Source organism: Eschrichtius robustus, chromosome 1 (genome assembly GCF_028021215.1).
Source record: "Eschrichtius robustus isolate mEscRob2 chromosome 1, mEscRob2.pri, whole genome shotgun sequence".
Classification (NCBI taxonomy): domain Eukaryota; kingdom Metazoa; phylum Chordata; class Mammalia; order Artiodactyla; family Eschrichtiidae; genus Eschrichtius; species Eschrichtius robustus.
In genome coordinates, this window is record NC_090824.1 from 187,933,784 (window position 1) to 187,957,030 (window position 23,247).

Genomic DNA, 23,247 nt, shown 5'->3' on the forward strand with positions numbered 1-23,247 from the left:
AGAGGAAGGGAAGGAGTGAGGAAGGAAAGAAGGAAAGGAAAGGAAGAATGAAAGAGAAGGAGGAAAGGAAAGGAAGGAAGAGAGAGGGAGGGAAGGAGGAAGGAAGGAAGGGAGGGAGAGGGAAGGAAGGAAGGAAGGGAGAGAGAAGGAAGGAAGGAAGGAAGGAAGAAAGGGAAAGGAAAGGAAAGAAGGAAGGAAGAAAGGAAGAAAGAAAGGAAGCTAGAAAATTATCAAGCTTTATTTTCAGAGAAACTGAGGATTCTAAAGCAGAAGGAAGAACGAAATTGTGAGAAGTGGGTCAGCTGAAAGCGGCTCTCCTTAGAGGGCAGAGTCCTCTGTCAGTCAGCCTACCTGGCAGCCGGTCCTCCATCCCCCAGACTTGACGCCCCCGTACTGCCCATGCGGGCACCCCTTTTATTATTCTGCCTAAAACTTCTCTAAACACAGCTTGAAAAAGTTAGCATCCTCTTAAAAACATATATGTAAAGAAAAATGTATCTTTTTATTCCAATCTTTCCTGTTCAACTTAGAAATACTCAATCAAGAGTAGGAGATGTGCTAAAGGGCTCTCACCCACACTGCTGGGACTACAAACTGGTGCAGCCCCTCTGTGAGGCAACCTGGCAACATGTACTGAGAGCCTTAACACAGTCATACCCTCTGAACAAGTAACTCCCCCAAAGGGGAGTCCGTTCTGAGGAAATCATCCAATATAAGAAAAAGTTTTATATAAAGAGATGTTGACAACAGCATTATTTATGGTAGCAAAGAACTGGAACCAATATATAGGCTATTAAAACTTCATTATGCTTTTAGGCAGTCATTAAAAATTGTCACTGTGAAGAATACTTAATGATACGAGGAAATATATAGACAGTATAATCTCAAAGAGATTTTTTTAAAAAGATATTGGAAAGATACCCACCAAAACACTGACATTGATTGCTTCTGGATAAAATGATCATGGTAATTCTTCACTATATTTGTCAATATTTTTCAAGTTTTTCATATAGAAAATATACCATACACACACACACACACACACACACGTCTCTCCTCTTAAATGCCACTGAAAACCATGAACAGCTCTAGTTCACCTAAACAGACATAAGAAAAAAGAAGTTCCATATAACACAAAATAAAAATATTTACTGTGGCCTATTTACTGGATCAAATTTTCATTGACATGTTTTAAATCTGTGAATATCTGATGCTGAAACTGCAAAAGAAAAGTAAGTCAAAGGGACACACTAGCTTCTCCTAACCTATATTTTTCATTTAAAATGCCTCTTAAATTTGCTCCTGTCCTCCTACTTTGGCTCAATGTGCCAAAAAAAAGAAGCGTCTTCTGGGTTTATCACAGTTGTTTCTGAACAGTTCTGGCTATGCCAAAGCATTTGAACTTTGCATCTGTGTGCAGGCAGAGTCTAGTTTATGAATGGGTTGTGTTCCAAGTGTTCATTTGGAAGGCGGCTGTTTGTTTCAATGGGGAAATGTATTCCAATTCCTAATGGAGTAAAAGCCTGGGGTCTTGCTTCTATGAGGGAGGGGTTAGTTGACGAGAAAGTTTCTTCTCAGGCTTCTGGGCACAGAAGAAAGCTAGAGTACAGTTTCAAAAAGGTAAAGGTGATTGGCAGCACAGTGAAACCGGTCATTTTGGAGCATGGAAACTTCAGGAGCCAGGGCAGACTTGTGAAAGACGCATGAACCCCCCAGACCCTGGGTGTGTGAAAGGCGGAGAGGGCAACGTGGTTGGGCTGGAGGAGGATGACTCAGGAAATTCAAGAGTAAAGAAATTAAGTTTCTGCTTATTTAGATGAGGGTCTTCAAATTTTTTAAGACTATGGATGACTCAGTCAGCAAGGCTTCCAGCACCATTCATACCTGGTTATCCCTGGAAACAAAACAACGACAGCTGGGCTTCCCTGGTGGCACAGTGGTTAAGAATCCACCTGCCAACGCAGGAGACACGGGTTCGAGCCCTGGTCTGGGAGGATCCCACATGCCATGGAGCAACTAAGCCCGGGCGCCACAACTACTGAGCCTCCGCTCTAGAGCCCGCGAGCCACAACTACTGAGCCTACGTGCCACAACTACTGAAGCCGGCGCACCTAGAGCCTGTGCTCTGCAACAACAGAAAGCCTGCTATGAGAAGCCCGCTCTCCACAACGAAGAGTAGCCCCTGCTCAGCACAACTAGAGAAAGCCTGAGTGCAGCAACAAAGACCCAACGCAGCCAAAAATAAAAATAAATTTATAAAAAAACCCAAAACAAACAAACAACAACAAAAAAACAATAACAGCGATTGTGTGTGTGTTTGGGTGTAGCGGAATTCCAACCTGGGTGTACGGGTATGCAAAATAAACTGTAAATACAAATGTTTCTATTTATAATGCGATAGGTGTGTTCTTGAAAAACTTTAGGTTCTGCCTATCACTAAAACAGATTTTAGGGAGAACACTCAAAACCTGTGGAAGGCTTAAAAAAACAAAATGTTAAAAATATACATGTCAGTCTTCAAAACTGTTTAATTCCTAAGAAATAGAGAAGGAATTTTACCTTTAAAAATACAATTGTGAAGATCACTCAACGCAAATAATATAAGGAACGATTGAGTTCATACAGACTAGAACCGAATGCACATAGACTGGACAGAACCATGAAATTAGTTCTTCCGAGACATTGGACCTGGCCACCTGAGTCAAGCAAAGAGCAAGGACACGGGGGACAGGTGTCCCGCTGTCCTACCTGGTCTGCTGCCTCTGGCCACGTCAGGTATTTTTGCATCCAGTCACTGTTATCTGGAGGCATTAAACAGTGATGTGCCCAAGGAAAACTGTGTAGGGACCAATTTCTGCCACGTATGCCAGCACTCCCCATTGACCAAACTTGTGTAAACTAATTTGTGTAATGTAAACACGCACATAGCAGAAAAGCCTGCATGATTACGCATTTTCTAAAGTAGATTCAAATCTGTAAAGGAAGCCCCACTTTCTTTTCTTCTATCCAGCCTGACCACCGCCTGACAGCTTCCTCCAGGATACCAACACTTAGGAATTCCAGATGAGAAATCTGGGATGCATGACCTGAGAAGAGCAGGGCAGCTGCTAGCACACAGGGCACCTCTGTGCATATCAGAAGATGAACTTCCTCTGTGCTGGCAGACTACAAAAAGGGAGCTGTGGCCCTCTGCCGCGGGTGGCTGGCAGTACTGCCCCTTCCACCCAGGTGCCTCTGTGCAGGTTACGTGATAGCAGTGCCATCCAGGTCCCTCATTCTGGGGTCGGTTAATACAGAATACCTTCCTCAACATGCAGGTGGAAACAAAAACAGAGCATGTTTATTACAATTACAAATAGCACTAAGCTCTGAATGTTAGGAGGTCCAGCAACTTGCAGGTAGGATTTGAATCCTAAGTGACCAACCCCAAAGGAATCAATGTAAACAGAAGCAATTTAAATAGGAATACGTGGGACTTCCCTGGCGGTCCAGTAGTTAAGACTCCATGCTTCCACTGCAGGGGGCACCGGTTCTATCCGTAGTCAGGGAACTAAGATCCTGCATGCCGAGAGGCACGCCCAAAAAAACAAAAAACAAAAAAAATAGGAATACATGCGAGAGAATGGAAACAAACAAAACTGTAAAAAATAGAAGATGGAAAGCATAATGGCACGTGAGGAAAGCAGGTCCCTGAAAATGACACAGGCCCTTTATGCTTTTTTTTTCTTTCTTTTTAATAAATTTATTTATTTATTTTTGGCTGCATTGGGTCTTCTTTGCTGCGCGCAGGCTTTCTCTAGTTGTGGCGAGCGGGGGCTACTCTCTGTTGCGGTGCGCGGGCTTCTCACTGCAGCGGCTTCTCTTGTTGCGGAGCACGGGCTCTAGGTGTGCGCGCTTCAGTAGCTGGGTCTTGCGGGCTCTAGAGCGCAGGCTCAGTAGTCGTGGCGCACGGGCTTAGTCGCTCTGCGGCATGTGGGATCTTCCTGGACCAGGGCTTGAACCCGTGTCCCCTGCACTGGCAGGCAGATTCTCAACCACTGCGCCACCAGAGAAGCCTCCTTTATGCTTTTGTACATGCTACTTCCTCTGCCTATGACCGTCTTCTCCAGCCTCTTCGAATGCCAACTCATTCATCAAGATCCAACTCAAATAGCACTAACTCTCCCCGGGCAGTTTATGAAGACTCTGTTGCCTGTAGATCTGTGCACACAACCTGGGGAGAGGGGTCCCTCGCCCAGAAGGATTCCAAGGCTTGAGAACTATCACTGCCCCTCCACCCAGGTGCCACCCAGCAGCCAAGCCTGCACTGCAGGAGACCCAATGGCCGCAGCTGTCAGATCTGATGGCCGCTCTCTTTTTTGTCTCTCCCCTTCTCTCCCTCTTAAGAAATCTGAAATTAGGATGCAGGGTGGCTAAATGCCATCTGAATGGACCTGGATGTGGGGGCAAATAAGCACAGTTGCCATGTGGGGTCTACTTGTACAAAGCAGCTGAGAAAAGACAATATTATTAGAGAAAACGTTTACGAAAAGCGATGCAAAGATTAGCAAGAAAGTGAGGAGGGAGGAGCTTTGGATCTTGGTCTAAGTTTGACTCTCAATGCCCATCTGTTCCAGGAGTTACCCCATCACCCCTCCCTGTTTTTTCTTTTAGCTAATCTGACTTACGCGACTGTCATTTACAACCAAATAAACCTTGAAGGCAGTTCTGTTAATTCACCAATTTAGCACCTTGCTTACATAATTACATGCCTATCTTCCCACTAGGACTAGGAACTCCTTACAAGCAAAAACTGTCTTTTTCATAATTCTTCCTCTAAGGCCTTAAAGAAAACACCTCAAAAAAAAACCCTAAACCAATTACAGGTTATTGGTAGTAGAACTTTAGATATGAAAATGACACTTTTTACAAAATGAAGTACATCAAATGCTGAATTATTCATCAAATGCTGGATTTACCTATAAATTGGAAGATTTGTGAAAACATCAAAATAGGAAATAATATCATTTCCACATATGAGTAACCTAAATGCAGATAATAAGAACTCCTTTTGGCTAATAGCCCAAAAGATAACCATTAATGTAATGGAGAGTATGAATGGAAGAAAACTATTTAGCTACCCAAACTAGAAAACCTGGGGTCCCCCTCGACTCCTTCCCATCCATTTCCCCCAGGTAGTTACCAAATCCAGCTCAGTCAACTTCCCAAACATCTCTGGGGACACCCTCTCTCTGCCACCACGGAACTGCCCTAGTTCAGACGCTGGTCGCCTCTTACCCAGAGGACAGCAACGGATTTCACAGAGTCTCCTCTGGTGGCACTGAGTCCCGTCACTGACCCATCCCTGGGGTGGCCACAGACATACCCGAGCACCCCGGGGCTCTGACTTCTCCCTTACTTGTTGCTTGCCGCTCCCTCTGTTTAGAAACGTTGATGCTGATTTCCATTTCCGCTAATAGGGTGGAACTAGGTTATTCAGATCAACTCTGCCACCGAAAACAGCTAAACATCCTGAATAAAATATTTTTTCAAACATCTTCTTAAAGGCATCAAAGCGCTGAAGAGGCAGGAGTTACCTTGCCAAAATCTGAGTGAAAGCAGAGTGCGAGAGCCGTCAACTCCCACGGAAGCCACTCACTCTGACGGCTTTGATGGTCCCGTGGGTTGGGAGGAACAGAAGTCGGATCCCCAAGGTGGGGATCTAATAGGAAACCCTTTCTCCATAAGGGTAGGATCCGAAAGGGTCACGGCCTCAGCGTAAAGGTGATCCCAAAATAAACCCATTCCACCACCAGGGGACTGCAGCCCAAATGTATATCACCAGCAAGTCCAAAAAATCCCAAGCTGTGAGTTTAGTTTAAAATGGCCTTGGTCTGTAGTGCCCCTAGCCATCTGGCCACAGGAAACAATTCTCTCTAGAGGGACACACTTTCACTCCAAGATTTGAAAATCCTCCTCGAGTAATGGTTCAAGGGAAATGAGCAGCTCATGGCCAAAATTACCAAGCAAACATGGGAACAAGGCACCATGATTAAGAACCAGCAGAAACGTTAACATGGTAGAAAGATACCCAGGAAGATTTGAGGTACTAGTATCATCGCTATTCTCACAATGCTTGAAGAATCTTAAATTTAACTTATGGCACGTTTCTGAACACTAGAACTTTGAGAGGCGTACCTGAAGCTGTTAACAGACCCCAACTACGTGGAATAAAGCAGAAATGACATTGCAGTGCACTCTTCTATAAAATAAGGTCTCGGATTGTTCAGAAAGGCTTTCATAGCCTCCACACAACTGACTTGGTGAGGTTCTAGGAGAGAAGCTGTTGACTCCCTTAAACTTCTCTGCCATGTTCACAAGGCAAAGTTCTCGCAGGCGGCTGTGGCCATCGGCTCTTGGTTGTCATCAGCTTGTGGTTACCCCACATCTCTTATCACCGGCTTGCAGCGAGTCCTCCCCTACTCTCCCAGGCGTTGCTCAACCCGCCCAGCAAACCGCTCTGAGCACTCTGCTCAATCCTAGCAAAAACAGAGCTTACATGCTGATGAAAATTCAGCGTGGAAGGGCTCACAGCACACCCGTGGAGCACTCAGTGGCTCCACTCAGTAATTCAACAGTATTTATTGGGTGCCTACTACATGCAAGCACCGTTCCGGGTGCAGGGAGGTGGCAGCAAATAGGATCTGGTCTCAGCTGCTGGGGAGCTGAAGCTAACAGGTTCACGGCCCAGCCGGGGGAGAGAAGTAACAAACATGTAAACACCTCCTTTTCCGATAGTGTCAAGTGTCACAGAGAGAATAAGAGCTGTGTGAGAGTGGAGGGGCTTCTTTAGATGTGGTCAGGGAAGCTCTCCGAGAAGGCAAGCCTTCAGCTGACAAAGTAAAATGACAAGGGGCCCGAGGGAAGAACATTCCAGACAAAGAGAAAAGTAAATGCAGAAGCTCTGTGGCTGCTCTGAACTTGGCTTGTGTAAGGAACAGAAGAAGACTAGCATGGCTGGAAGGGAGAAGGCACAGGGGGAAGTTGGGGCCCGGCCAGTAAGAAGTCTAAGCCACTGAAAAGAGCTCGGGTCTTTTTTTTCCTCTTCAAGTTTGTATTTTTTGTTTATTTGGTTTGAAAAAAAAATTTTTTTTTTATGTGGACCATTTTTAAAGTCTTTATTGAATTTGTTACAATATTGCTTCTATGTTTTGGGTTTTTCGGCCGCGAGGCATGCGGGATCTTAGTTTCCTGACCAGGGATCGAACCCTCACCCCCTGCGTTGGAAGGTGAAGTCTTAACCACTGGACCGCCAGGGAAGTCCCTCAAGTTTGTTTTTATTTTTTTACTTATTATTTTTTTTTACAATGTTTTGTAAGTTTCAGGTGTACAGCAAAGTGATTCAGTTATACGTATATAGGGAGGCCTCTGGAAGGTTTTCTCTGAAGAAGTGACAGGACATCATTTACGTTTCAGAAAGATCACTGCCACCACTGTTGAGAATTGGGACTGAGACAGGGCAAAGGGACCACCGGGGGACCTGACGGCCCCTGCCATGTTCTAGAGGAAGAGAATTCATATGGGAAGAGAGAAGTATGCAGAGTCAGAACTCAGAAATGCAGTTCGGAAGGGAGAGGTGAGGAAAAGAGAAGGATCAAGGTTGGTTCCTGAGTTTGGGGCTTGAGCACCTGGGTAGATGGTGGTCCATTGACTGAGATGAGGGAGAAATTAGTTTAGGGCATGATGGGAGGTGGGGCAGGGCAGGGGGAGGAAACCAGGAGTCCTGGTGGGGACACATCTGAGGTGCCCGTTAGGTAGTCAAGTGAAATATCAAATAAGAAATTGAAATATGGAGCCCGGCAGGGAGGTCAGAAGGGAAGATGTCCATTTCTTAACTATCAGCGTGAAAAGCCACGGGACTAAATAAATAAGGTCATGCAGATGAAATACACTCTGTAGTTCCAGAAGAAGACCCTGGACAGAGTCCTGGGGCACTCTAACATTTAGCGGCTGAAAGGAGGATGAAGAGCTCGATAAGGCACCTAAGGAGTGAAGGAAAACAAGAAAAAAACCAAGAAGGTGGCCTCTGGATCTGAAAACATGAAGGTGAGGCTGACAGGAGCAACTTCCTGGGAGTGGTGAGGATGGAAATGGCAGGTGGGAGGTGGGGGAGGGGGAGGGGGAGGGGGAGGGGAGGCGGGGGAGGAGGGGGAGGGGAGGCGGGGGAGGAGGGGGAGGGGAGGCGGGGGAGGAGGGGGAGGGGAGGCGGGGGAGGAGGGGGAGGGGGAGGGGGAGGGGAGGCGGGGGGGAGGAGGGGGAGGGGGAGGGGAGGGGAGGCGGGGGAGGAGGGGGAGGGGGAGGGGAGGGGAGGCGGGGGGGAGGAGGGGGAGGGGGAGGGGAGGGGAGGCGGGGGGGAGGAGGGGGAGGGGGAGGGGAGGGGAGGCGGGGGGGGAGGAGGGGGAGGGGGAGGGGAGGCGGGGGGAGGAGGGGGAGGGGAGTCGGGGGGAGGAGGGGGGAGGGGAGGCGGGGGGAGGAGGGGGAGGGGGAGGGGAGGGGAGGAGGGGGAGGCGGGGGGAGGGGGAGGGGGAGGCGGGGGGGAGGAGGGGAGGGGGAGGGGAGGCGGGGGGGAGGAGGGGAGGGGGAGGGGAGGCGGGGGGGGGCGGGACAGCAACTACAGACCACGGGACACAGCGGCTTCAGGCGAGGGTTTTCAACTTCTGCTCTAACAAGGAACAGAGAGGCAGAGTGGACGCCAACATGAGAGATGTGACACCCAAGGAGGGTTTCTGCTGTCAGGGCTGTTTATTCTGTTTCCGAGATGGGAGGTCCCAGAGCCAGGAACGCCGTCCAATACCAAGTGAGACAACGATGGAAAAAGTCTTTTTTTCCAATTCGGTGGCCACCACCCACGGGTAGCTATCGAGCACTTTAGGGAAATCTGAATCTTAAGATTTAATTTAATTAAATGAGATTTAAATAGCCATCTGCGACTAGCAGCCAGCAAACTAGACAGTGCGGTGCTCCAGCGCATCTGCAGGCCGATGGATTCGGTGTCCAAAAGCTGGTGGATTGGGTAGCAGGGAGAGTGGAAGGCGATACCTTCTACTTGTTCAACGCCTTCTAAAGCCTTAAAGGTAATCAGCTGCGGGGTGGAGGAGACAGAGGGACAAAACACCAGAGGGAAGTTTAAGGAGGGTGGAAAAGTAAGAAATAGATTCAAAGAGCAGAGAACACACTGAGAGAGAACAGTACAGTTCCAGGGTTGAGTACCACTTACTTTTTATGGTAAATTTTAAAGTGGCCCTTGTCAGAACTGTTAAGTTTTTCTCTGGCAAACAAAGGCTACTTGGCCTTTGAAAATCTGCCCTCAAACTACCTTTTCAACCATCTCCTAACACTCCCCCTCATTTACCTCTGTGGTTTTCGATCTCCTTGGTGGCAGAACCTTTTTTCCCTTGTACCTGTACAGTATGTATTCCGTGCCCACAATTTAAAAAAAAAAAAAAAAAAAAAAGCTGACAACGATGAGAACAAAATCAAGCTGCTCTGGATGAGGCTGAGGCGAGGGATGAATTCCCCCACCAGCTCAGCCCCCTTCCACCAGCCTCAGAGGCACCTCCAGGGAACCCCAGGGTTTGAAACCAAAGATTTACCCCAGGCAGTGCTTCTCAAACTGGAAGGTGCTTCCAAATCACCTGTCTTATTAAAATGCACACTCTGCCCCAGAAGGTCTGCAGAGAGGCCCACAGTTCTGCCTTTCCAGCAGGCTCCTGGGTGACGGCTGTTGCCAGGCATCTGTGGATTACACTTGGAGTGAGCGGCAAGGCCCGAGGCCACGGCCACAGCAGAGCCCTCAGCATCACCCAGTCGGTCGGCTTACTTTTGCCAATATTGTCCCCTTGGCCACACACACCCTTCCTTGCCTTCTCCAGCTGGGAGATTCTATTCCACCTTCAAGGGCCGCTCAATGTCAGATCCTCTTGAACCTTCTCCAAGAGTCCTGGGAAGAAGTAATCATGACCCAGTCCCCCCACCTCCAACCCCCCAGCACTTTCCCCCCTTTCTCACTCTGCTCCAGCCACACAGGCTTCCTTGCAGTTTTCTAATCATGCCAAGTCAGCACCAGCCTCAGGGCCTTTGCATGAGCTATTCCTTCTGCCTAGAATGCCCTTCCCCCAGATATCCTCACGCCCAACCCCTTCATCTCCATCTCTTTACTCAAATGTCTTCTTCATAAGGTTTACACTCGGACCACCCTATGTAACACCCTCCACCCCAGCATTCCTGATACTCCAGCTGCTTATACACATGTTTATGCATATGTCTGTTTCCCCAGCAGTTATGAGCAGTTTGAAGGTACGGTCCACAATACATTCATTTTGCATCCCAAGCGTCCTGCACAGTGCCCTTATGTTAAAAAAAAAAAAGGTGAAATATCAAATTAATATCTGACACAACTTGTAACTAATGAATCTGAATTAAATTTTTGACACGTTGAACAACCTGATCAAGGCGTTAAAGATACAAAAAAGAACATTATAACAAAGCAGATAAAGACATCAAAGCAAGGGCACAAAGATAATTCTAAAATGATTAATTTATAACTCAAAGATGCACAAGCATGCCAAGTGCAATGGTGATGTTTTGTCTGTGAAGCAGGATAACAGAACAATTAATTTAACATGCACTCTAGTAATTTTCCATGTTTTGTCATTTAACATACTTCAAAAATGATAAAATGAAGGCTAACATTTATTATGAACTTGCCATGTGCCAGCAACTCTTTAGGCATCTTACAAGTACCAACGTATTTAACCCACATAACAAATCTCCATAATAAGCACTATTAATATCTCCTTTCATAAAAGAATTGTGACTAAGGTCACACAGCCAACTAGACAGTGTGGCTTCAGAGCCTGAACTCCTAACCACTGCGGACCAGTGAAAAACTATGCTTACTTTGAATGTCAAGGCTTATCTTTAGGTAGGTTACTGTTTTAAAACTCCCTACAAGACTTCTCATAAAGAAGTTTTATATATGCCCTCTTCCTACGTGCTTTGAATATAAGCAATGCTCTTCTTTCTGTAAAGGAAAAACTGTTTTCTGTTTTTCTCCATATTAATAGCTAATACTTTGTCAAAGCCTTTAAGACTAAGGAAGGAAAGAAAAGATCTCCAAGAAATGAATAACTCCCTGGCCTGGCCCAGGTAGCACAGTTCCACGGTTAAGGGTACGGGATTGAATCCCACCACCTACTAGCACTGTGATCTCAGCAGGTAATTAATTCAACCTCTGCCTGTTCCTACTATTCTTCCGAGCTGCTGGGCTTCCCACCCCACACCATCCCCAACTTATTCTTGCGAGGGTTCTTAACTGGGTTCCATGAACCCTCAAGTGGTCCGTGGATAGAATTCAGGGAATCTGAGAACTGGGTAGGATGTATCCTATGTGTTTTCATTAATTTATTCGAAAGCATTGTTCTAAGAAGGGATCCACAGCCTTCACTGGACTCCCGTGGGGTCCCTGGCACAAAAAGCGGAAATGTGGTTAAAAGTACATACCGAGAAATAAGCTAGGAGGTATTTTTAACAGTTCAAGAAAGGAAATAAACCTGGTTTGGTTGGTAGAGGTGAGAATGTTAAGATATGGAGTCAAGGGAAATACCTAGGTATTCCTAAACAAAACGGCATCTTTTACCTCCCTTCTAACCTTCTAGAAGAAGCTGCCCCACTTCTACTCATTGGCTCCATAAATCTTTAAGCTCTCACACCTGCACACACACATCCGAATCAACCACTGTCTCAAAAGTACATCCATGAATACCGTGGTCTCTGGCACATCTAATTCTGCTAACCTTCCGGCTGACTTTTCTCTTGTCTCACATTTCTTCCTTCTCCATCCCTCCCTCAAAGCCAAGTGCCCCAGGTGTTCCTATTTCTCCCTCAGAGATTGAATTTACCCCCATGGCTTCAACCACCGATCCTGCATGGACAACTATCAACTCTCCATCCCAGCCCTAACCTTCTCCTGAGCTCCAATGCCACCTTCCAACACCCTGCAGGTGGGCACAGTCATTAGAATGTCCACTCACCATCACCTGCAACTCAACACGTCTCAAATCAAAAATCTGTGTATCCTTTCTCCACACACAATTCCTTCTCTTAACTTTTCAAACTCAATCACATGGTCACCATTCTTCCAAGGATTCATCACATGCTGTCAGAGGACAAATCCTGAACATTTTTCCTTATTTTTAACGATATTCCTTCCACTGTGGCTACTCAAAGTACAGGCTGTAGACCAGCAGTGTCTCATCACCTAAGAGTGTGACAAAAGCAGAATCTCAGGACTCGCCCCAGACCTGCTGAGTCAGAATCTGCATTTTTAAAATGTCCCCAGGTGATTCAAACATACATTAAATTTTAAGAAACACCTGTCTAGCGCTTATTAATATGCTACCAGCCTAACAGCATCTGAATTTGTTCATTTTAGGTATCAATTACTGAATCCTTATTATGTGCCAATTACAGTGCTAGGTTTTAAATACATTATCTTACTTACCCTCAAAATAATACTGCGAGGTAATCATCATCATCTCCATTTGTAAGAATGAGTAAATTGAGGCTCAAGAGAATAAATCATCTATCTGCTCAAACAGACCATCAAGATGGAGGCAGCATTTGAACCTAATCTGTCTGAACACAAACCATTTGGCCAAATTGCACCAATTCCCTTAAATTCCAAAATTTGTATCTCCAAGGGTATGTTGGCAGATTTAATTACTCTGGGTGACTGCATTTTCTAATCAACATAAGGTAGATTTTGTATGTTTATTTACAATTCTTGCTGAAAATCTTTCTAAAGACATAGAAGACAGCAGACAATCCTATCATAGAAAGAGAAATCATGGTCTTGCCGAGGGCATCATTCTGAATATTCAAGTTCATTCTAAGGTAGTCAATAAATGGAGAACAAAATGTATTCTGTTCTCAGGATGTAATCCCAAGTTTTAGGGGGTATGAAAATATTTCCCTAATAATAAACTTCGTGTGTGTGTGTGTGTGTGTGTGTGTGTGTGTGTGTGTGTGTGTTGTGTGTTGTGTGTTGTGTGCTTGGCATTCTTCCTTTCTCTAAAGTAAAGGGAAGAAAGAAAAATTGTGTGAGGCTAGTTCTTGAATGAATGGTTATTTGGGTTCCATTCACTGGGTTCATCTAATGTCTAGCTCATTACTGTTTTCATTTAATTGCTTCATTACATTCCATTCAGTCACTATTTCATAGTTATTTCATTTTTAAACCCTAGTTTCCTTCTTTTACCTTTTTCAGTGCCCAAATATAAACCCATGAACCTAAAAGACATCACTATTTCTTCAATATTATTCCAATTCCCGGACCTTGTTGAGAATATAACAAAGGCTACGACGCTCAGCTCAGAAAAGCGCGTTATCTGCGAAAACACACAAAACATGGCGCACGGGCACCAAGACAATCTTAGACGAGTACTAGATAAGTACTAGCTCTAATACTAGGATGGATACCTGCCTGATGTCGCCTGCCCCTTCTATGGGAACTGTTCTTCCCCAGCTCCAATGGGCAAGAGCTGCCACCTTTTCTCAGCGGCTTGGTCTAGGGAAATGCCACAACTGATGGAAGCCAAACCAGTCAGAATCCTTCCATGGGACTTTTATAACTGAATCGGAGACAGAAAGACCCTTTTGGCGGGTGGAAATTACAAAATGTGAAATTCAGGAAGCATTAGTTCCCTGCCCTGTGGAGGAAACCAGACAGCAATGAGCAAGAATATAGCCAAAACGGACAGAGAAGTCCCAACAACACCCAAGCACCTGGTTCCAATCATTCCCAAAGCCCAGCCCCAGCCCTGCTCTCCTGGTCTGCTTACCAGTTTGTCCTTCCACTGTGACCTCCAAAACCCTCCTAATATTTACAGATTTTGCCTATGCTCACCCACATTTCCACAGCTTGCAACCAAAAAAATGAACACTAATGTTGATTACTTCGAAACACTACGTTTGTTTTAAACAAGTTTTATGCCCTTTAAAGATCTTCTATGCAAAGGTCTTCCTTTAGATATTTAAATAGGCTTTTAAATACTCATTTCTAAAAGGCCCCCATTTCACTGCGCATAAAAATCTTTTAGAATATCTATTTAAAACAAGGCTTGGCTCCTAACATTCTACATGCATGCTTCACACACTATTAAAATATAATTGTAAGACGCTAACTGCCTGATCGTTTTTAGTTTAATTCCAAATGTAACAAGACAAAATTGCCTTAAGTCATCTTCTCCTTTATGTATTCAATTATATTCTCCGCTAAAAATACTTGAAATAAAAATCATCAGTGATCCATTTGCTGATGGGTAGTCTAAGTCAGAAAGCAGTAACATATCGAATTAACCATGCAAAGTCAAGCCTATTCTTGTCATTGAGAATTACCACCACAGTGGACTTGAAATTTTCCACCTTAGCTGCCAGTTTCTGTACTTCAATCAAATAGACTTGGACTTGATAGAATGCAACGCAGTCCGACTACAATCAGTTCCACAAACTCTTAGTTCACACACCTCTTGCAGTCACCACAGATTTCCTTGCCCCTAACCATGGCCTTGAAAATTCCCTGAGTGTGGCTGCATTTGCAAGGTTATAATAGTCACGCAACTTTTGTTATGTACTATTACTCTTCCTAGTCTGGGGCTCCTAACTTAATGGTAGCAACCTACTCGACTGTAAAAGTAGTCGAATCTTGAAGTTAGAAGAAAAGTTGGAGATCATCCAGTCCAATCACCTTACTTCACAGATACAAATATCGATATAAACATAGTTAATAGGCCCAAGGTCAACAGCATTGGAGAAAGAATTAGAACATGGATCCAAACAGCATTTTACTATGGTATGTAGATGCCTCCCAATCTTGTAAAATGCTTAAGTGATCCTCCATGTAGTAGATGACTATGGTTCCCCTTTAGTGCTCCAAATATATGGTTATTTCTAAATGTCCTTAACACAAATGCACATGAATTTTAAAAGCAAGAAATTGCTATGTTCATGACATCTTTTCCCATTAATCCTGATCACTTTAGAAATGTAGGGAAGGACTGATTTGAATGATCTCTTCCTGCTCTACTAGGCTTTCTCAAACGTCTCCATTCATACACAATACAACTGACAAATTTATTCTCATATTATACTGTAGACTTTGGTGCATACAAGGTCATATGAAAACATTTATCTAAGACTTTGTTACCTAAAATGAAATCAACCAGAAACACATGGCATCTGGGTGTAGATTTCATCTTTATATACCCCCCGCACCCCCCCCCCGTCCTTTCTTTTAAAAAAAAAGAAAGAAAATAAACATTTTTAAAAAGAAGCCCGTGAAACAGACCTTTCTTATGTCAACTCGAGCCCTAAAAATAAAGATATTTGGACAAAAATATGAGGGGCATTTTTAGCAATCTTTTGCACAGAGGCTAGCACAATGTGCCTGATATATATATTTGTTGAATGAATAACATGGTTATACTGCATACTATGGAAACCTGACTCCTCTGGATGACTACACTTAGACTTGCTAACTTTTCTTGAAAGCAAAAGAAAATGCACTGTCTACAAATCACATTATTTTTTATAAGCTTTAAGTAGTTTCAAAATATTTCCAATTAGCAAGAAACTCTAAAACAAATGTAGCAATTCAAAAGTATAAAGTAGCAACAGAAGTGGGTACAGTAAAACACCGCACAATTACAAGGTTTTCTAAAGTAAACTGGAGTTGGGACTAATTCCCAGACAGCACACCCTTTCAGTGGCATATTATCACCACTACTTTACTAGATTAAACGCTCAGACACACTCTCCTGACCAAAACACCAGAACTTCAAAGGAGATAAAAGCACTCATACATACAGAACTAACAACATTACTTTTTTTAAAAAAGCAACTAACAGCAACATAATTAAAAAAAAACTTAAATTTAGAACATAACTCTAAACTGTACACTTATTACACAGGAAAAATAACATTTTATTTACTTTAATAAAACGTAGCGGGGTTTTGATGCACTAGTGTCCGCTGTTGCAAAAGCTTGCATTCCTAATTGCTCAAGAAGTTATCAGGAAGTTAAAATGAACTCCAGGCGATCAGGCATTAGGCTGATAGGAATAATCATGTCTCAACCTTCTTAAAAACAGTCACTCCTTGCAAGCACAATCGATCAATCCTGATACAGTTTCACCTTTTCCCCAGCTCAGCCTGGGAAAGAAAAATATAAATACGATGCTTTTGAGCCATTTCAACCAACTTCATTACACCGAGAATGTTCTTTCAAAATCCAACATGGTTTTCTGTCATTTCTATTATGCTGAAAAGGGCCCACAGACATCCATCGAAATCAAAAGTACGGAAGGCAAGCGTACACTTCTCCTCAGACGCTAACCGACTGCAGTGGGTAAGGCCATGGTCAAAATTCACAGGCTCATTTAAACTTTCATGGCTCAGCCAACAGCTCCTATCAGATTTCCTGATCCTAAGGAGATGAAAACTGCAAGAGTTTCTCGCTGGAAGATCAGCAGTAAGCTATATCGGACCCTCAGACCGCAGTCCGCAGAGCCCGCAGCGGCGCATCTCCAGCACCTCGGGCTAGTGGGTTACGCTAACCTTTCCAAGCCGCCTCCTCCAACCTTTGAAACAAACCCCCCAAACGGGTGCAGTCAACTCAAGACAGCCGTCCACCGCGCCCGCCGAGACCCCCTCCCGCTGTCATCCCCAGGCCGCCCTTCCGCAGTCGGCGATTTCGGCCTGGCTCCCCAAGGTGGGGGAGGAGGTCTGGGGAGCACGACTCCCCGCCAGGCAGCTCTTCAGCGGGCACAGCGGCAGGGCGATGCGCGAGAGGGGCAGAGGAAGATGCTAAACACCAGAGCCATATTTACATTGGCTTTATCTTTGCCAAAAAGATTCCTGGCGTCCAAGAATATCGCCTTTAAAGGGAAAAAAGGACCTAAGCACTAAGCCGCTGCCCAAAGCTCCGCGATCTCCAGTATTCTCACCCCTGTGCCCGGTGCGGGGAGGCTTCGTACGCTCCCATCCTCGGACAGGTACACCTGCCGGACGGCGGAGGACCGCCCCCGCAGAGGAAGCAAGCGCCGGGACTCTCGCCCCAACAGTCCCCGCCGGGGTGACAGCCCAGGCGGAGTCGTGCCCCGCACAAACTTCCCAGTTCCCGGGCTGCGGGGACAGATCGGCCAGCGAGCGGACGCACGGACCGGGGGCGACACTGGTACCCGCCGCAGGGCTCCAGTGCAAATGGGACCCCCTCGTCCTGCATCCGGCCGTAGGTCCCTAGGGGGTCCAAGTGGCGCCTAGGCGGCCCCGAGGGGCGGGCGCGCGGCGCGGGGCTGGGGGCACCGAGGCGCCGCGGCGAACGGGCATCCCCGGAGGGCAAGCAGCCGGAGGGCCCGGGCCCCGCTCGGGCTCCCCGCCCCGCAGCAGCTGCAGGGGGAGGAGGGGGAGGAGGAGGCGGCGGACGAGGACGACGACGAGGAGGAGGAGGACGAGGACGAGGAGGAGGAGGAGGAAAGGGACCGCGCGCCGCAGCCCGAGCCCTTACCGAGTGGTTTACCCCCCACATCAGGACGCTGAGCAGCGGATCGCTGGCCCGAAAGAGCTTCACTTTCTGCGCTACGAAGTGCTTCTTCTTGGTCTTGGTCTTGCTCGCCAGGACGGAGGACCCCAGGTTGCCGGGGGTCGCCATGGCCGCCGCCTCTGTCCCCTCCACCGCCGCGCTCCCGAGGCCGGGGACCCGCCCTCTCTACACGCCGGCCCGGGGAGGCAGCTGCATCCCCCCCGGCGGCGGCCCCGGCGCGCCGTGCCCCGCTCCGCCTGCCGGCACGCTCGTCCCGCTCCTCCCGCGGTGCCCGCTCTGCCCGGCTGGCGAGGGAGGCTGCGCTCGGCTCGCGTCCCTGCCCGCTTCCCGCGCCCGCCGCGGCTCCGAGCTCAGCCCGCGGCTGGACCGGGCGCGCAGCGAGCGGCTTCCGCGTTGGGCGCCGGCGTCATGACGCAGGGGGCGGGCGGGCAGCAGCTGCGGCGCCGCCGGGCGGGGCGCGGAGCGCGAGGCGCGGCCGCGGGACCGTTAAGCTGCGCCCTCGCGCTCCGGCTCAGCGGCGGCCCGGCCGAGGAGGCCGCGGGGTGGGCGTGCGGCGCGGGGAGCGTGAGGACTCCCGCAAGGTATCCCTTCTGCAGCTCAGGAGAAAAGAGGGAAGGATGGGGAGAGCAGGGAGATCGGAGGAGAGGAGCCCCCAGAGACGGTGGTCAGGCGAAGGAAGGAGGCTCGGGGCACCGCCGCTTACCGGTGCCAAGAATCAGGAGAGCTAGTGAGACTTGAAACGCTGCGTGGAGACCAGGGCTTCCCTAGCACCGAGGGAAAGGACCTGGGCACATGGTTGGCCGCCTCCCAAAGTAGCCCTGCAATGAACTTATTAATCCTTTTGTGCCTTTAACCATCGGGCCTTTTGGACTCTGAACTTGGGCCTTCCACATGCATGCAGAAGGGAGACTCCCACCTAAGCCGCTGGGCTGTCATTCCCACCACCACTAACGCCCTCCCTAGATGGGACCCTGATTCCTCATCTAGAGCCCTTGGTTTGGCCAGGAGAATCATGCCCCAAGTTGCACCTTCTATGTCATATCCTCCGCGACGTTTCCATATCCGTTTAATTCATCTCACTCACCTTCCAAGGAAACCTTTTCACTGTCTTCATCCACGTACACCTAAATGTAGCCCTTCTTAATGCTGGGAATACCTGACCCACCTCAGGAAGCTGCCATTCCAAGTATGTCTAACAACCTGCTGTCCCTATGTCTTCCCCAGTAATCATAACCCTGTTCTAGGCACTTACCCTACTCAGCCCACTGGGCAAGTCATTATATGTCTATTGTCATTAATACTCCCCCTCAAGTATAGTGGTCTCCTACTGTGTACCAGTTAACCTGCTTGGTTCTCCCAGGGAAAGAAAGCATGACAGATCCTGATCCCTTCAGGAGCCTGATGAGTCTCACGGGGTGGGAAGTGACAGGTCACGTGGTCACCTTCATTTGCTCCTTTTTTCTTTGACTGTTTTTTAAACATAAGGGTTGTCCCAACATCCTCTTATTCTTTCTCTCTTGCTTCATACTATTGTCCAAAATGTTATCTGCTCCCCCAGCCTCAACCATCACCACTCTTAGTGGTTAAAAAAAAGAACAACCTGAATTTGCAGTGAGAAGAGGTGGGGTTGCCCAGTTCTCCCACCTACTTGAGCAGATAACCTCTCTGAGCCTCAGGTTCTTTGTGTTAATAATAGAATAATCAGGGACTTCTCTGGTGGCGCAGTGGTTAAGAATCCGCCTGCCAATGCAGAGGACGCGTGTTCAAGCCCTGGTCCGGGAAGATCCCACATGCTTCGGAGAAACTAAGCCCTTGCGCCACGACTACTGAGCCTGCGCTCTAGGGCCCGCGCACCACAACTACTGAAGCTCGCAGGCCTAGAGCCCGTGCTCGGCAACAAAGAGAAGCCACTGCGATAAGAAGCCCACAGCACCTCAACGAAAAGCCGCCCCCGCTCGCCGGCAACTAGAGAAAGCCCACACGCAGCAACGAAGACCCAATGCAGCCAAAAATAAATAAATGTATAAAATAATAGAATAATCAGACACAAAGGTCACTTTAGGGGCTACTCTGGGCCTGGTAATTATCATCCTGCCCTACCTACTTTATAGGATGTTCGTTAGAATCAAAATCAACAGTAGACAATGGCTCTGAAAAGCACTCTATGAATCATACAGCACTGTATACATACAAGATGAAATGGAGAGTACTTGTAGATAACCCACAAACTCTCCCCTGACCTCAGAGAAGTGCCTGGTTGAACATCTCTACATCAATTGCCCACAGACAGCTTAAAAAATTGTCTAAAACCAAGTTCAACATTGTCCTCCATCTCACATGTTGGTTCATTTTTCTATTATATTGAAAATGGCATTCATGTCACTGCATTACTCCAACCACAAGTTCATTCGTTTAACAAATTTTCATTGACCCAGGCTTCAAAGCTTAGGATCATCACTGATTATTGCCTCTCATCACCACTCCACATAAACCCTGTTACCAGGTCCTGTCCATGAAAAAAATTGTGCTCCAATATTATCTCTTCCCTAGTGCTCTCACTGGTCCCCCTAGTTGAAATTAATCCATCCACCTCAGTGCTTCCATAGCACTTTATTCTATGACGGCTCTATTGGGTTTAACTGTATATTAATAATGGAAGACGACAGGCTAGCTGTGAAGGCTTAAAAGCTGCATTTAGTGATGACAAAGTGTTGAATGAACCTACAGGAAGGGAAGATGGATGTGTGTGGGCATTGTCAGGCGAGGTTTCACTTAGGAGGGCGCAAGGTCTGGAGGGCACACAGTGTCATCCCTGTTAGGGGCAGACAGAGGCGCAGGCATGGAGATGAAAATCTACGTGGTATTTTCAGATAGTAATGAGGAGACTTGTAGCTTTGAAAGGACAGAAATATTTTTCCAACCTTATTAAGATATAAGTGACAGGGCTTCCCTGGTGGCGCAGTGGTTGAGAATCTGCCTGCCAATGCAGGGGACATGGGTTCGAGCCCTGGTCCGGGAAGATCCCACATGCCATGGAGCAACTGGGCCCGTGAGCCACAATTACTGAGCCTGCGCGTCTGGAGCCTGCGCTCCGCAACAAGAGAGGCCGTGATAGTGAGAGGCCCGCGCACCTCGATGAAGAGTGGTCCCCACTCGCCGCAACTAGAGAAAGCCCCCGCACAGAAACGAAGACCCAACACAACCATAAATAAATAAATAAATAAATAAAGAAAACACTAGTGCTTAGGAAATCTATAAAAAAAAAAAAAAAAAGATATAAGTGACATATAGCATGGGGTAAGTTTAAGGTGAACAACTCGATGATGTATATATGTATACATATACATACATATATATATATGTGTGTGTGTGTATATATATATATGATTTCCACCGTAAGTTTAGTTAACACATACATCACACATAATTACCGTGTGTGTGTGGGTGTGTAAGTGCGCAGTGAGAACATTTAAGATTTACTCTCTTAGAAACTTTCGAGTTTGTAATAGAATAATGTTAAGGGACAGAATTTTGGGTGATTTAACTTACTTTGAATGGCATTTACGATAATGCCATTCAGGAATAGGTCATGAGATGATTTTTGCCAATGACCTTTCACACTACCTTTGTACTCTGTAGAGGATGTATGTGGTGTAGGAGTTCTAGAGTCGCAGAAATGACCTCAGAAAGTACCTAACCCAGTTCTCAAATTATCTACATTAGACAATGGAGATCTAGAGAAGTTTAAGTGATTTCCTGACTTGTTGGGAGACAAACTCTTTGAAGGCAGGGTCTGTGTTATACTCACTCTGTATGCTTCCAATGAACCTAACATACTCCCTTTCCCATAGCACCTATGGCAAACTTTTGATGAATAAATGAAAAGGAAATTTTCATCTCTCACATCAAAGTTACAAGATTCTACATCCAGGAACTGTGTGTGGAGGGGTCCATTTAGAAATACTTTATTGGGAAATTAGGTTAGGTTAGACATAATATTTAAACTTGAGGGTTAGATACATTTGGATTTAACAACCTAGCAATTTGATCACTGTTTTCCTCTGGAGTTTGTGTGGTAACAAAACAATACACATGTCTTTGGTTCAGCATCTAATTCAGGCTGCTCATATATCAAGGGTGGAAGCACGCCAACCATCAACAATCGACAATGGTCTTGATGAGGGGTGTGGCTAGAGAAAGGAGAGGAAGGAAGTTCCATCTTAGGATGGGCATGTGGTCATGTCAGTCAAGGAGAAGGCCATTCCCACCTCCTTGCATTTGGCCTGTTGGGCTGTTCATCCAGCTTCCAAGGCCATCACAGCTGCCAGAAATGCTCCAGCAGCCAAGTTCACCAAGAAGAAGGAAAGAAATGTTGGGGAAGATTGAAAGTCTCCCAATACTGACTTGCTTCTGCTTGTTGTTACTTTTTAAAAAGAACTTTCTTTTACTGTAATCAAGTTTATTTACTGTCCTAGAAGAGTATGGTGAAAGTGTTATGTTAACTAAGGTATGCAATACCAGAAATGGAGGTTGAAATAGGGTGGATGCTCTGACTTTTTATTTTATTACCCTTTTCATCAAAAAAATACTTCCTCAATTGAATAATTCCAATTAGAATTCTTCCTTGAGAAAATAAATTCAGTAACTTCCTTAGTGCTATTTGGAAGCTGTTATGCTTCCATTGCTCTATGAAGAGATCAGAGCAAAATGTGGGACAAGGCCATTCGATCTTCTGTAGTGTCATCCAGAGCCTTGCCATTAAAAATGGTATTATTTTAGAAGACCATTATTAAAGTGCATATACAGTCAAACTCAGCCAGAATGCCAGCCAAATAAATGGGACCCAAGAATTCAATTGTGACATATGAGTTACTTTTGTGGGGGGAAGGTGTTGATGTGATGCAACACAGCTTGCCATCTGGGAGTTCTGAGGGTCTAGCCATGCCGTCCAAATGCCTCCTGAGCTGGCTGTGGTTTGGCACCAGCTGGCAGGGGTTGTCCACCCATTTGAAAATGATGCTGATTCTTCTGGCTTCTGCAGCTGGCTGGCACTTCCAGGACAGTGGCAGCAATTCCAGAAATCTTCCTCTTGGTTGGCAGCTATTTTGTTGGCCTGACTTGGGCAGATTGGACAGGGAAAAGACAGGATATAAAAAAGCCAACACTAGGGTGACCACTTCCCAGCCTGCTTTGCCTTCCCCTCCACTCCCCAAGCAGACGAAGAGGACTTTAGTCGCTCCCTTGGGAGACAGGAAGCTGAGTGGAGGACAGGAGTCAATCTCCAATATCATCATATCTTTATTATGTATACCTTCATAACAGAAATAGAAATTTCCAACACTGACAGAGCAATGAAATGTATTACAGTAGATCCCTATGGCAGACAATAATACAACCAATAAAAATGGTAATTTCACATAAAATGTAATGACATTAATCATGATATTAAAATAAGTGAAAAAATAGGATACAAAATTGTATATTGTATATTAAGATTAGAAAACGTATTTGTGTACGTATACATGTAAAACACTAAAAGAAAATACATCGCACTGTTGTAAAAATTCATGTCTTTTATAATAATTTTTAAATTATTGTCTAAATTCATG

General features: G+C 46.2%; 1 protein-coding gene across 1 annotated transcript in view; it reads right to left on the bottom strand.

The window, feature by feature from the left end:
- PIP4K2A (phosphatidylinositol-5-phosphate 4-kinase type 2 alpha) overlaps window positions 1-18,021 on the bottom strand; it is a 181,876-nt gene extending 163,855 nt beyond the window's left edge. Inside the window, exon 1 of the mRNA XM_068561276.1 lies at window positions 17,603-18,021. Within this exon, the coding sequence (XP_068417377.1) occupies window positions 17,603-17,746 (144 nt within the window). The 5' untranslated portion in view covers window positions 17,747-18,021. The remainder of the gene's footprint in view (window positions 1-17,602) is intronic.
- Between the last annotated feature and the right edge of the window lie 5,226 nt (window positions 18,022-23,247).